General features: G+C 46.5%; 1 protein-coding gene across 1 annotated transcript in view; it reads right to left on the reverse strand.

Annotated features, from left to right (window-relative positions):
* The window catches only part of htra1b (HtrA serine peptidase 1b), a 40,315-nt gene extending 25,181 nt beyond the window's left edge, over positions 1–15,134 (reverse strand). The window contains exons 1-3 of the mRNA XM_061707857.1: positions 14,487–15,134; positions 3,087–3,186; positions 1,338–1,452 (exon numbers count right to left, since the gene is read on the reverse strand). Coding sequence (XP_061563841.1) covers positions 1,338–1,452; positions 3,087–3,186; positions 14,487–14,940 — 669 coding nt within the window. The 5' untranslated portion in view covers positions 14,941–15,134. The remainder of the gene's footprint in view (positions 1–1,337; positions 1,453–3,086; positions 3,187–14,486) is intronic.
* Between the last annotated feature and the right edge of the window lie 432 nt (positions 15,135–15,566).

Consider the following 15,566-nt stretch of genomic DNA (forward strand, 5'->3'; position numbering starts at 1 on the left):
ATTGATGACAAAATCACACACAAACACGTCATTACGACGAGGACAGATGTGAGAAAAAGGCATCATGCACAACCCATCTGCCCTGGTGATACATCTTGTTTTCATCAGAACTTTACAGCTGTTGGCGATGCGTAAAGACTTTTTATTCTCTAAAACAGTGGTCCCCAACCCCTGGGCCGCGGCCCGGTACCGGGCCGTGGGTCATTTGGTATCGGGCAGCACAGAAAGAAAAAATAATTTCTGTAGCCCCGACTGATGATGGTTGACTCTCAAACTGATGGTTCACAATGTTTTTATTCCTTGGATGTACAATAAATACACTGCAAACACACCATAAGAGCTATAAAGGAATAAAATAAAATAGAGTTAGTCTTTCTACATTCATATAAGTTTCATTTAACTTAAATACAGACCGACGCAGCTGCTGCTCAGTCGGTAATAATAGCTACAGCCTGATTTATGGTTCCGCGTTACACCTATGCAGAGCTTACGGCGTACCCTATGCCGTAGGCTTCGTCGTCGATTTAACGCGGAACAATAAATCAGGCCTACCGCTAACCACAATACATGAGTAACCATGGCAACCAAACTCAATATGTACATAAATACGGCATAACATTTGCAAAGAAAACAAATCCTTATCAGAAGGTACTTTTTGTGTCAGTTAGGCACCACTTCAGCATTCCTGACACTAGTTTAGTCTTGCGGACAAACTTTCTACTGCCGTTAAACTTTTAAGTCCGAAGCGCCGGATGTTTACAATGTCTCGGCGAAACGCCTTCAAAATAAAAGCACTAAATATCGGTCTCCTTAATATATAAAATAAAAGCCTGGCTTTAAATAACGTTAATGAGACATAAAAACATAAAAACAAATTTATAGAAATACTCATATTAAAAGGTAATTTACAATTTCCATTATTTTATTTTATTTTTTCGAAAATTATGTTTTATTATTATTATTCATTATTATTACTATAGAGAAAATACCAAAGTTTTTAATGCCGATCTTGTCATTTTATTTCGTTTTCATCAACTACACCTTTAGATTGGGCCGTGAAAATATTGTCAGACATTAAACCGGTCCGCGGTTCAGAAAAGGTTGGGGACCACTGCTCTAAAATACTCCTACTCAGGATGGGGGTGGAGCCCATCTGAGGGCTGACTCCACCCCCTAAAAGCAGCTGCTATGAACAGATATGTAAAGACACGGTTGTCCCGTATATTTGCGGTTAATTTGACCAAAGCACATGAGACTTCTCATAAAAACTGTGAAAATGTGAAAAAATCCAGAATATGTCTCTTTTTAAGAATTTTAGCTTAACATTTCTTTCCTACCTTCACCCGGTGCTTATTGGCCACCACGTGGGCGTTGGTTACGATGAGCCCGTCCTCCGACACCATGAAACCGGAGCCGCTGGCGACGGCCACCTCCCGCTTGGAGAAGATCATCCTGAGAGGAAACAGAGACACGCTGAAAACCTGAGAGCACATCTGTCCCACACATTCACAGGTCTCCAGCTTTTAAGTGCATCAGCTTGAGTTTTCATAACCGGCAGCTTAAACAGTTCCACATTTGGGCCGCTCCGGATCCAGCAGATCCACCAGGATGGAAAACCTTGCAGTCCTCGCTGTGCAGCCGTGAATTTCCACGTTTAAACCGCTATCAGGCGACAAGAAAGCTGCCAGCTGTGATGTCACAGAGGCTCCAAGTCAGAAAAAGGTTCTCAGCACCCTGATGACGGAGTATTTTGTACCCAGGAATACTACGACATATGTTCACCTCATTTTTTTAGTCTTCCAGTGAAGACGCACTGAAGAAAAGTGTTGTTTTTGTCAGCCTGTTTCAATTTTAGTTTTAGTCTAGTCTTTGGGTCAAGCTATCATTTTAGTTTTTATTACTTTTAGTCACGTTCATTCTCCTTTTAGTCGTGTCAAGTTTCAGTCGACTAAAAGTCTGAGCATTTTAGTCTTATTTTAGTCAGAATTGTCCAGGACCATTTTAGTCTAGTTTTAGTCAAAGATTGTATTTAGCCAAACCCATTTTACAATTCAAACAAGGTTATCTTATTATTATATTATTGTTATCTTATAGACTCAAGAATACATTCATTCCAGATACAGAAGACTCTGATTTGAGTTTACAACATATTTATTTTCCCGCATTTCTCCCCATCCTTTTCTTTTTCGACGACACATTGGGTTTTCTTTTCCACGTTGTAGCAAGGCTAGTGCTACGGGGGTCGACCGACAGGACAGAGGACACAGGGTTTCGTGCAGGAACTCTTTATTCTCTTCTTTCACCCAAGACACACGTGCTTTCACCTTCAGCAGCTTCCTCCCAGCAACCCCTTGCTGGTGTGCAGCTGCTCTTTATGAAGGCAGGCAGGGTGGAGAGGCTGATTGGGCACACCTGTGCCCAATTAGCTGAGTGGCTGCTCCTCCACCCTGCCACACACGTCTATGTAGGAAAATGTATCCAAAGATGGTCTCTTCTTCTTCTTCTCCAGCCCCAGAGCAGATCCCCGCGTGGCCGGCCATCGGTCCCTTTCTCTATGTAACTTTGTTTTTAATTGACGTGAACCTAAAGCTCTGCGTTAACGGCATCAGCCTCTAACTCTGCAGCTGCATCTTCTGGATCTGATTCCCCGGTGCAGCGACTGGGATTGAGGACTAACGTCACCCAGCAGAACTAAACCAGAGGAAACTACTGAAAACATAGAGGTTAAGGATCTTTGTTAGAACATTTCTTCTCGTTTTGGTCAACAAAAATAAAGACACATTTTAGCAGAGTTTTTATTTTGTAATCTACAATTTAGTCTGGTTTTTATTCCTCTACGATATGGCATTATATATTTAATTATCGTTATCGTCACATGACCAGCATTTTCGTTGCGTCTCGTCTCGTTTTCCTCAGGTGGTAAAGGTTTGTTGACGACGATATTTAGTCACAATTTTCGTTGACAAAAGCAACTTTAGCTACAAGCCCCCGGTTAGCCCTGCTAGCAGCCCCTAGTGGTCAGTAGAGGAACTGGACTCAACTCCCTGCGAGTTTCACCTCCTCGGCTGCGTTTGTGTGGTTCTTACTTGCGAAAGAGCTCGATGTGAACGACGGCAGGGGCGATTTTCTCCACCACATCAGCAATGAAGTTGTACTTGAAGCGAAGACTGTCGGGGTTCTGCTGACCTGCGGGGGGTGCAAAACACATTAACGAATGGTGTCTCACAAACACACACACTTAACAACACACACACACAACATGAGGCCACCAGAGGTTGAAGCCTGAACCGGCTCCCAGATGTGGACGAGTACAGTGACGGAGCAGAAAACTGCGAGTTTGCCTCGGGAATGAAACGCTTTTCAAAGACTCATCGGCGGTTTAAAAGCTGCTCCAGATGTGGAGGGAGTATATAAGAGTTGTTTTTGGAAGCCACGGCAGCGTCTCCGATGCTTATAAAACTAAGGAAATGGCTGTGAAACAGCGAGGAGGAAGCAGACTGGCGTTCAGCTGTGTCCATGTGCAGCCATTGCCGTCACCTCGCTTGACCCTCCTGTGGTTTGACTCCAGAGGTGCTGAAACATCTGTCAGGGGTTTTGTTTCTCGCCCAGCTGTTGGAGGGTGGCTTGGCCCATCCTGCAGCAGTAACAGCAGGAAAATCCTCTGTTCTTCCACTAAAACCAACTTTCATGAGTGTCCCTCTGTTTTTCTCAGGGTGCAGACGGAAGCTCTGAGCCTCGGTAACGAATATGAGGCGTCCGCCGTCCGTCATGAGGACACAAACTAAAGCCGCTCCGAAGGCGGCACAAAGATCTGCGGAGAGGTTTTGTTACAACATCTAGTTCTGCCAGCCGACCTTTATCTTTTCCTCTTTGATACAAAGAGCAGGTCTGGTTTCCTCTGGATTGGACTTTGACTTCCAGGGAGTGGTACCAACGGATGCAGAGGAAACTACCTCTGGACCGTTTTCAGCATTGCACTAAAACGCTGTCGATCCGACGTGTTATTAGCAATTAACTTTTCACTAAGACTCTCAAATGCAGCTGAGCCAAAGCCTGTTGAGTATCAGTTCCACAGGGACCCGAACTCGGACATCTATCGTTTTCAGCTTCATAGGAGAGAAATGAATGAAGTCATCTGTAGTGGGTGACTGTGAGTTTGTGATGCTTCATGTTTTAAATATAAGTTAATGCAGTTGTTCAAATTGTTATACTTATGAGAGAGGTAATCGCGGACTTCCACAATAGCCCCTTTCACACAGAGATTCCGCAATATTGGTGTAAAGAAGTCCTGCCAATACGCCGCCTTTGTTGGTTCACACAGAACCATACAACGCCGGCATAACGCCGCTCCCGTCTGTAAATTCACACAGCATGCCGGCGTTCCGCAATCAGAGGCGTGACGAGCGTCAGCGCTGGCCCCGGCTGGCCCCGGCATGCCGGCTGTGTCATTCACACAGACCCCGTTTCGGCTCTGTGACTACCTCCGCTGCCGGCTTATTGGTGGGGCCACTTGGCCCCCCCATTCCGCCTCCGTGACTTTCACACAGAACAGCGAGGCGGCTTAAAGGCGCAACGTTCCCGCCTCGAACTGGCTGTGTGAAAGGGGCTAATGTGTAACTCAATAAACGTGTACATTGGGCTTAATCCGTTAGTATATAATACGCATGACAATAAAGCGGAACGAGGAGCCGTTTTTCGTCCCACCAATTTATGTTCTGGTGTCGGTTCTTAAAATACAAACAAGAAAAAAAGAGTGTAATGATGCACTAACGCTAAATATTAACATTCACAAACCGTTACGATCATAATAAACCCACAACTCTTCACGAAACGCAACACAAAGCAAAGAACAACAATCCCCATAATGCAATGCAGCTTAAATCGGAACAAAATGGTCCCAAATGAATTATTTTTTCCAGCCTCAACTACTGACAGGAGTGTCTCCAGCTCATGGACGATGCCTTTTTTTATTTGTTTTACTTGTTTTTGCAAGTTCCTTGTTAGGATGAGCGGTTTTTACTGGATAATTATGCTCATTACCATTTTCAAATGAATGTACAAGAAATTCCATGCACGGATTCACGTTGAAATCCACGCACTCTTTGTACATGAGGCCCCTGGTCTCGGACATATATCGTTTTCAGCTTCACTGGAGAGAAATGAATGAAGTCATCTGTGGTGGGTGACGGTCAGTGTCACACGTTTGTGGTTGTTCGTGTTGACTGCAGGTGAAACTAAAGAATGAAGGCGGGACATGAGTCTAGAAAGTGTTTTTGAGAAACACACGGCAGGCGTCTGCTATCAGTGGTTTGGTCCATCAGATAAGGAGGAGGTGCGGGTAAAGACTTGTCTCCGATTGTCCTCACATCGCAGACCTCCGGGATGAGCTGATTCCCTCCATGTATCTCAGATCTCCTTGGATGTTATCACAGTGAAATCCCTGATCTCCTCCTCTCTTTGGTTCATACTGTAGCACGGCGAGTGCCACGGGGCCCGACCGACAGGATAGAGGAGGACACGGAGTTTAGTGCAGACCCTTTTTATTAACTCAAATCACCCAGGACCCAGTGCAAAAGCACCTCACGCCAGCAGCACCTCAGCAGCAGCTTCTCCATCTGACTGACCCCAGCTGCAGTCTCCCAGTCCTCCTTATCAAGGCTGGCAGGGTGGAGAGGCTGATGGGACACACCTGTGTCCCGTTAGCCTGAGTGTAGTTGACTCGCGCCGGGGTCCGTCCGGCCGAGCCTACCTCCCCCCGCGGAGCGGGAGAGGAAGCCGTCCGCGCCCCCAGGCCTTCCTGGTTCAGACGGCCGCCGAGCCCCGTCGGGAGGTCGCCCTCGGCGCCGGGCCGACCAGCGGGAACGGGCGGGCGGCCGTCCTCGGCGACGGGCCGACCGCCGAGAAAGCCGCTCTCGGTACCGGGCCCATGGTGGCCTCGCGTCAGACGGTGCGTCCAGGACCCGCGCTGGCCGCTGGTCCACCTCCAGGACCGGCTCCTCCACGGCGCAGCCCTGGCGACCAGCAGCCTCTGCCTCCCGGCCTGTGGGCTGCTGCGCCGCCAGCGCTGCCGCGGGGAACCTCAGGCGTGGTGCAGGGGTGGGCCGCTCCGTGGGTCCCGCCGCCTCGGGAGCCGTCGCTTGACGGCCCGCAGCTTCTGCCTCCCGGCCTCTCAGCTGCGGCGCCGCCAGCTCCTCCCGCGCTGCTGCGGCTAACCTCGAGCGTGGCGCAGGGGTGGGTCGCTCCGCGGCCACCAGCGCTTCTAGTGCCGCAAGCTGCCGCTCCCCCTGGCTCTGAAGCACGGCTGCCAGGTCCGCCATGGCATTGGCGAGCGCCTCCAGGGCCCGCTCCATGCCTCCCTTCTCCATCCCGTCGGGCCCCACGTTGGGCGCCAGTGTAGCAGGGTGGATGCTACGGGGGCCCGCCCGAAGGATGGAGAGACACGGAGTTTCGTGCAGACCCTTTATTAGACCAGTTCACCAACACCACACACAGCTCCTCAGCAGCAGCTCCATCGGCCCCTTTGCTGCTGTCCAGCTCTGCCTTATGAAGGCTGGCAGGGTGGAGAGGCTGATTGGGCCCACCTGTGCCCTAATCAGCCTGAGTGGCTGCGGCTCCTCCACCCTGCCACACATACCATTTCCTCTTTTCTTGAAATGACACACAAACCTGAGCGGAGGCCGTGAATCACAAAGGATGACTGACAGCTGTGCACAGATACGTTTTCTTCAAATATCATGAACAAAACTCCTTCGGGGTCATATGAGAGAACATCTGCTTACTTTGAGTTGTCTGGCTCTCGCATGACCCGCACGAACCCTCCGTGATGTCCCCCGTAGGTTTTCTGAAGATGCTTTGTCGTACTGGCAGGTCCCATGTTGGAAATGACGTACCGAACAAGCCGGAGCCAGTCACAGCTTGGACTGGGGATCAATTCAAATGCCAAGAATCTATTCGATTCCAATTGTTTTTTTTTGTAATTCAAAGTTTTTATAATTTTTTCATTATTGCAACATACAAAACGAACATCAAATACAACAGACAACATGGAGGTCAAAAATAGCAATAATAGTAAAAATAAATAAATAAAATAAATCCGAAAAATCTGAAAATAAATTAACTGAAATTAAGACAGGCAGTTAAGTAAATCGATAAAGGCAGGCAAATTAACACATCTGTCTACAAAAAGTATTCCATTTTTATTTTACCATATCATTTTCACAGTTTAATCTTCCCAGCATCTTCTCACACACCACTGTCTCCATCATCTGTGTTTTCAACATACTCAGTGTGGGAGATTGTGGTTCCTTCCAACACCTCAGAATAGTCCGTGCACATGTTATTAGGCCAGTTTTTAATATTCTAAAACTATATTTGTTCAACAGAGGTACCACAGTTCTGTCTCCAAGGAGACATAGTCTTGGCGATCTGGGAAGTTCACAATTTAATGATTTGCTCATATAATCTATAACTTCTTCCCATAAGGAGAGGATCTTAGAACATTCCCATAATGCATGCATAAAAGTGCCACTTTCTACTCCACGGACCAGGATTGACTGGCCGAGCGTAAGATCTGATCCGAGTACGTCGCGCAGACTTTCCTGTTTCTCTAACCCTTTTCCGTTCCGAGCCCTCTCCTGCACCAGGAACCGTGGCGTTCCGGGGACGACCGCCAGCGTGAACCAGAATCAGCTGTAGAAGCTCCAGCCTTGGACCCGTGAAGCCCACGCAGCCCGGCGACTCAGACGGGACGAGCCGGAACCGTGCGCAGCGAGGCATCGTGATAGGCCGTGGCCAGGCACAAAGAGCCGGCATGAAGCGTCGCTGCAGGAACTGTCCCTTTTCTTTCCAGAGTTGGAAGCAGAGAGAAACGAGAGGCCGTCTCGGACTGAGAAACCCCGACAGAGACCTGATCAGCACCTGGAAAGCCTGCAGTCCTTCTCGATCCGGAGGAGGAGAGGCGAGAGGTTTATGGTTTTGGGCAATCAGTTTAATTTAGAGCGGTTTAGAGCTAAATTTGTGTTCAACATTGTTTACTGTATGCATATTACTGTTGTTTGTTCATTTTGTGGCGCCGTTTCGCCAGGTATTCACGGTTTAAACACCATGATCGCCATTTCCCTTATTGCACGTGGTGTGACGAGGGTGCCGCCATATTTACTGAGCCGCGTTGTTTTGAGACACAGATGATCGGAAGATCTGTATCACGTGGTTATTGTTTTGATTTCTTTTCCTTTATGTAGTTAACATTTTATTTTTATTATTACTTCTCCTGTATAGTTAGTGTTTTGTGTTGGAGCTACAAAGGGCCAATGTTCCCTTTAAAATGGTCAAGCTGTTGTTGTTGCCAAATCGGGTCCAGAAATGCTGCAGAGACGTAAGAACTAATCTCGTTTAGTAGGACCTGTCATTCAGTTAACCCAAACACTACCTATCATATCAGCGCCATTTGCCTCGTCGTTGTCCGTATTTTTCCAAATGGGAATCGATAAAGAACCGAATTGTTAAGCAGAATCGAAAATGGAATTGAAATCATAAAAATCTTATCAATTCCCATTCCTCCAAAAATGTATTAATTCATAAAAATAAATAATTAAAATAACTTTAATTGCCTTTTCTGCCTCTTTCCCGGCATAATTCTGAGCAGAAGAGTGAGACGAAGACACAAGTGGCTGAAAAACGCAGTGAGAAACTTTTTATCCTTCATCAAGCTCAAAGCTTCTCTGACGGCACAAAACCTTCAAAGAAAACTCTGGACCTGGTTTCCTGTTTCGGTTAAGTTCACGTGTCAGATGCTGAGCGTGAGTCTGCAGGACTGAAGGTCTGCCAGCTGCTGCAGCTGTGCACTGAACCCAAAACCAGCCGGACACACCGACACAAAACCCAGCTGCTGGTGTCCAAACAACAAACTTATATTTTATACCACTATTCATTTAAGACAAAGGAAGTTAAAAAACAGTAACTTGGGCAGTACTAAGTACCCCACTCAGCATCACCTCAGCATCACCTCAGCGTCGCCTCAGTATCACCTCAGCATCTCAAGCAGGTTCAGGTCTGTTTTTTTTATTTTCCATCATTCTGATGTAGATCTGCTGCTGTGTTTGGAATAATTTCCTGTTACATGACCCAGTTTCAGCCAAGCTTCACCTGTTGGACAGATGTCCTCCTCACATTTGTCTCTAGCAGACTCTGGTCTACAGAGAAGTTCATGGTTCACTCAATAACTGACAGGTATCCAGGTCCAGACCATCATACCTCCACCACCGTGCTCTGTCTGGTTTTTTCCATATTTGAAAACTCTGTATTGTTTGGAAATGGTTTTATAACGCTTCGCACTGCTGATGACTTTCCCTCTTGGCATTGTGTTAACACAAACCCGAACGTTCCAAACATCTGCTTGTGTTAGAGGCCTGAACATCTGCTGAGCATCAGCTGACGGAGGCCGGACGCTGGTCATTTTCCTTTCCAACAAATGAATAAAGTTCAATTTTTTGAGCGTCGACGTTGGATCGACTCCCTGGGATGATGTTTGCTTATGTTCTTACAAAACAGAAGAATTAAAGAGGCTGCTCTAACTTTTACACACAACTGTAATTATCTCGGGTTTGATGGCAGCGTTCCTGAGCGCAGCAAGGATGATGACACGCTACGCACACCAAAACAATACGCTGTCCTCAGGGTGCCGCTCTTGAAAGAGGTGAGTCACGGCACAACCATGTTCGGTGGACAGGCCCGTCAATCTGAGCCCGGAGTCCTCAGGTCTGCACAGGACGGAGGAAAATCCTCAGACCCGGGTCAAATAAGCATCTGACCCAGATTCGGGTTACACAACCGACCAATCAGCTCCAGGAGATGAATCACCTCCGAGCGCTTAACGCGCCGCTAACGTCTTCCAGACTTCAGCCCACTGCCGCCAAACGCTCACGTTGGGATGATGGGAGGGAGGGCAGGAAAAAGAGAAAAGGAGGAGCCGGAGAAGAAGAATGACTCATAATGGCTCTGTTGTTTTTGGATGTACAGATTAAAGACAGGAAGAGTTAAAAAGATGAGAGGAGCAGGAGACTTTGACCTTGTTTAACTCAGTCCGAATCAGACCGCCTCAGCAGATCAGTGTGTTCACAGCTGCAGTTTATGCAGGATATGTGTGAAGTGAAGTGTGTGTGTGTGTGCATGTATGTATGTGTGTGTGTTTGCTTCCTAACACACTCTCCCGACTCCGCCTCTGTCAGTCTCACAGGAGAGCTCTGTATATTTTTGCAGCACAGGGCACTCAGGACATCCTGGCCTGATTTCAAGACATTATGGGCTTCTTAAGATAACAAAGTGTGTGTGTGTGTGTGTGTGTGTGTGTGTGTGTGTGTGTGTGTGTGTGTGTGTGTGTGTGTGTGTGTGTGTGTGTGTGTGTGTGTGTGTGTGTGTGTGTGTGTGTGTGTGTGTGTGTGTGTGTGTGTGTGTGTGTGTGTGTGTGTACGAGGGTTGACAAGTGGAAAAAGGCCTTGTTTAGAGTTTTCCACAGAGAGGTGATGGTCAGCAGACAGACCGAAGGAGACATGAGGCAGAAGTAATGCGACAAGCGGTTTGACGTGTTTTTTCAGCAGTAAAACATCCAAAGATTTTCCAATTTAAATGCCTCTGGTTCTCCAGATGGCGCAGTAAGACCGTAGGTCTTGAACTTTTCCCCGCAGAACGACCTCGTTGATCCACACTGGTCTGACTGTGAGAGTCAGACGTCAATATTCCAACTTCCAGGTTGAGAAACCTTGCAGTTCCTCCGTTGACCACTAGTGGCTGAACTCAAACGTGAGTCAGTCTCCCATGACCTCTGTGTTGTCCAACTTTACAGTAGAAATAAACATGATTAAACAGATGAGACTTCAGGATCTTGCAGTGTTTACTTTTTCTGTGGAGCCGGAAACTGCAGATGTCCGAGTTCTGGTCCCTGTGGAACTGATGCTCAAGAGTCATTGGCTCACCCGGGTTTCAAGGGCGGGGTTTTCTGATCTGTACAAACAGAGGACTGTGGCCAGCTGTGGGTTTGCCAGGAGTGGTGTCAGGATGAAGCTTCGTTAATGCGGCAGGCAGTTTGTGCTGACAGGGAATCAGCTAAACGCCACCGTGACGACATTTGAAACGGAGGCTCATGTTGCATGAGCTCTGTCAGGTTCTTCTTGTGCAGTCTAAGATGAAACGGGAGCCCTGGAGGAGGCTGGATCCCCTCAGTGTCAGCACTCGTCCTGTTTGACCTCTGCAGACTTTGTACCACCTGAACACTTTGAGATGCAGACCTTAGGCACACACCTGATTCAAATGACACCGCTTTTGAGATTCTTTCGAACCAGAGTTTCTGTAATTGTGGGGAGCCTCTCAGAGGTGTGTGGGGCCCCTCTAGTTTTTTCTTCTTCTCTTTTTGTCAGAAAAAGATAAATAAGCAAACAAATGTTTCAGGGTTTTATCTTAACATGCTTCTTGAGATTTCTTAATCGAGGAGACTGGCCTCACTGTCATGCCTGTTATATACGGAGACAGCACTACCGCGTCTGACCACATGGGGGCGCATAGATCAGACATCGGAGCCGCTGACAACACTGCTGGAAAAGCCAATCATTAGGCAAGGCTAGACTAGACAAGTTTATTTGTACAGCACAATTCAGGATCAAGGTGTTTCAAAGTGCTTCACAGAGAATTCAAAACATAAATAAAGATTGTGATTTAAAATGTAAAGAAAAAAGAAAGAAAATCATATAAAATCAGCAATTTTTTAAAAGTAGGTTTAGAGCTTTACTCAAATGCAGCTGAGAACAGGTGATTCTTCAACCTGGACTTAAACAAACTCAGTGTTTCAGCTAATCTGAGGCTTTCTGGGAGTTTGTTCCAGACTTGTGGAGCATAGAAGCTGAATACAGCTTTTCCATGTCTGGTTTGGGTCAGGAACCTCGATGTGTTCTGGTCCTGGACCATTCAGAGCTTGTCTGTACTCTTACGGACAAGCAGCCGGTGTAAAGACCTCAGAGCTGGACTGATGTGGACTGATGTGGTCCACTTTGATGGTCTTAGTGAGGACTTGAGCAGCAGAGTTCTGGATGAAGCAGTATATAATTGTATAATTGACTTTTAAGGTGGACTGTAAAGATGACCGGTTTTAGTTTCTGAAGAGCGGTTTTTATCCGCGTTCCTTCATGCAGGGAAATGCCACGTTACTAAGGAAGCTGATGGGAACACGCCCACCTCATGTCAATCAAAATCAGCTTTGGCAATCGACAATTACAGGTGAGGAGGCGACTGTCAATCAATCATGTTAGAAATAAATGTAATCCTGATATAAACTCTCGTATATAATAAATGATATAAATTGATGATATAAACTTGTCCCCCTCAGAGTTGTCATGGGTGTAAATATGTGTATTTCTGCTCTAAAGTTGGAGATTTTAACGTGGAGGTCAGTGGACTCGCTGCTGCACCCTCTAGCTGCCAGTTGAGGAACTGCAACAGCGCTTAGTTCCGCGTGAACCTCAACCTGGACGTTGGGTGGTTGGTGCTTGTTGGAGGAGGTCCGCTACGTCTTCAGATGTACTCAGATGTGTCTCACATCGGAGGTTGAAACATGAACGTGTGGTACGTAGAGTCCTGCCTGCTTTGGATGTTGCGTCCTGATTCAATGATTGGATCTCCACCAGCAGTGATCCACGTCTACGCAAGTCTCATGTGATCCAGGCGAGTTGGAGGAGAGAACATGCAGGACAGCATCCCTCCCCTGAGGGGCCCACCTGGTGCTCCCGGTGGGCCGGGTACCGACACTCAGAGCCCTCCTCCGACCTCACACAGTTTACAGCTAGTCTTTTTGTTGAAAAAAATACATATATATATAAAATATATTGAGTTTTTGAAGACATACTTTTAGGTAAAAGGTAAAAGTATATGAATGAAGTGGAGTTTGCACTGGCCAGGCCCCGATACTGACAACAAATCTATTTTACAGAAGGAAACAGTCCTATTCTTTCACTACAGATTGTTACAGATTACTTTTGTTATACTGTATTTGACCCGGTCTTTGTACGTTTTGACCGTATAGAAACGTGATTCTTGCCATTGTAAGAATGAGATGTACCTGCTGTACTCTACTGCCCTTACTTTTTAACAACTTGTGCTTTTTATTATTTTACCTCTTTTCTTATCATTTTATTTCATTTTATTTGTTATTTACTGTTTAATTGTGTCTTGCTGCTTTTAATGTTGATGTAAAGCTCTTTGAAAGACCTTGTGTTGAATTGTGCTATACAAATAAACTTGCCTTGCCTTCACTTCTTTATGTTTTTGAGGTTCTTTTATTTTATATCTTAGTTTTTTCAGTGATATTTCCCACGTCAACGCCATGAAGGCTAAAGTTAAAAAACGTGGCTCCATGACACTTTGAATTTGGCTCATTGATTTGATTTAGAACTTTGGATCAAATTATTTTTTACCTTTCTCTCCATCATTTATCTTTTTCTGGCCCTGGAAGCTTGAGTTTGAACTTTGGATTTAGGTGTCTGCATCTCCACAGCTCTCTAAGAGTTTGAGCTCCTCCATCACTGTACTTTCACAAACCAGGTGTTGTGCCAAAAAGTGATTGCCTGACAGAATCTGATTTCTTCTGATTTCTGGCCGTGGGAGCGCGCACAGCAGCCCGTTGAACGATAGCGCTAAAACGTCAGATTTTCAGATTATGAGGCTCAAGAATGAGATCAAGTCATATTTAGGCAGAAACAACTTTTCATTAACTGTATTTGGCCTTCAATCAATTTTTGGCAGGTGAAAATGCCTATTTTGTGTTGTAATGGTCCTTTAAAAGCGTTAAAGGCAACCGCGGTTGAATTGGTTGGATAATGGATATTGGATTGAATTCAACACCCATAAAACTTGTGATACATAACACCGATTGTTTCTATTAAACCTCATTAAATCAGCCCATAATATGATTTTATAATAATTACTCTCTTGTGATACATAGTCTAGATGACCATGAACACATCACAAGCAATATGACCAAAATCAGTGCTATGTATCACAAGTTTTATGGGTGTTGAATTCATTAAACCACATTAAATCAGCCCATATATATGATTTTTAAATCAGCCCATATATATGATTTTTTAATAATTACTGTTTTGTGATATATAGTCTAGATGACCATGAACACATCACAAGTGGTTTGACCAAAATCAGTGGTATGTATCACAAGTTTTATGGGTGCTGAATTCATAATATCCAATATCAAACCAATTCAACCGCGGTTTAAAAGCAATCCTGTGAGCTTTAGTGTTTATATTATGAAGCTCGAGAATGAGATCAAATCATATTTAGGTAGAAACAACTTTTCATTAACTGTATTTGGCCTTCAATCAATTTTTGGCAGCTAGGTAAAAAGACCCATTTTCAGGGGAGAAATCAGATTCTGGCAGGCAATCACTTTTTGGCACAATACCGGCCCCCAGGACACCCGCAGCTCTCACCTTTGCCGCAGGCTCCTCTCTGGATGAGGATGGCGGGCGGCTGCTGCAGCGTCGCTGCGCGGCTGCTGACGCGCTTCAGCTCGCAGATGTTCCGGTACGAGACTCCGTCGCTGCCGCACACCGGCTCGGAGATGCTGCACACGCACACGCCGGGCTTCGCTCGCCGCCGCACGGTGGCGGACGCCTCCACGCCGTCTGTCACCACGCACCGCTGGCCGTCGGCGCATTCCCGGTCCCCGGCGCAGGGCGCGCCCTCGCCGGACGCGCACACCGGGCAGCAGCCGCAGTGGTCCAGCTCGTCCCCGGCCAGGCAGTCGGCGGGGATCTGCGGACACTCGGACTTGTCGCACTTCTCCGGACAGTCGATGGCCAAGCGCTTGGAGACGCGCGCCTCGGACAGCGGCGCGCAGGAGAGGAGCAGCGCCGTTACGCACAGGAGGAACCGGGGACGCATGGCGGGACGGTTCCGACCCAGGAGACCCGGGATAGCAGGGAGATCCAGGAGATCCAGGAGATCCAGGATACTCAGGAGACTCAGGAGAGCCAGGAGAGCCAGGAGAGCCGGGAGAGCCGGGAGGAGTGAGCTGGAGGTCTGGTTAAGAAGGTCACGGTGCTTCCTCAGCGGGACGAGCGCACGGAATGAGGAGGTCCTGCTCCTCTCCGGCTTATACTGCAGACAAATACCGGAGCCACGTGACGTCTGGGGGGGAGGGGGGGCTATAACCGCAGACATTTACTAAACTACCTGCACAAGTGAACTGCACTGAACTTTATCACTGAAATGTTCAGAGGTGTCAAAAGTATTCACATTCATTACTCAGGTAGAAGTATAGATACTAGAGTTTAAAAATACTCCTGTAGAAGTTGAAGTATCAACTCAAGTTTTTTTACTCAAGTAAAAGTATAAAAGTACTGGTTTCAAAACTACTTAAAGTATAAAAGTAATGTAAGGGGGAAAAAAGCCATTAAGGACAAAAGCCATTGAAAGTGAATGCATCTTAGTATAATGCAAATATATTAAAGAACCATATATGTGTACTATTGAGCATTAACATGTGTTTCAGAGGGCAGCAGATATGA

Source organism: Cololabis saira, chromosome 19 (assembly GCF_033807715.1).
Source record: "Cololabis saira isolate AMF1-May2022 chromosome 19, fColSai1.1, whole genome shotgun sequence".
Classification (NCBI taxonomy): Eukaryota; Metazoa; Chordata; class Actinopteri; order Beloniformes; family Belonidae; genus Cololabis; species Cololabis saira.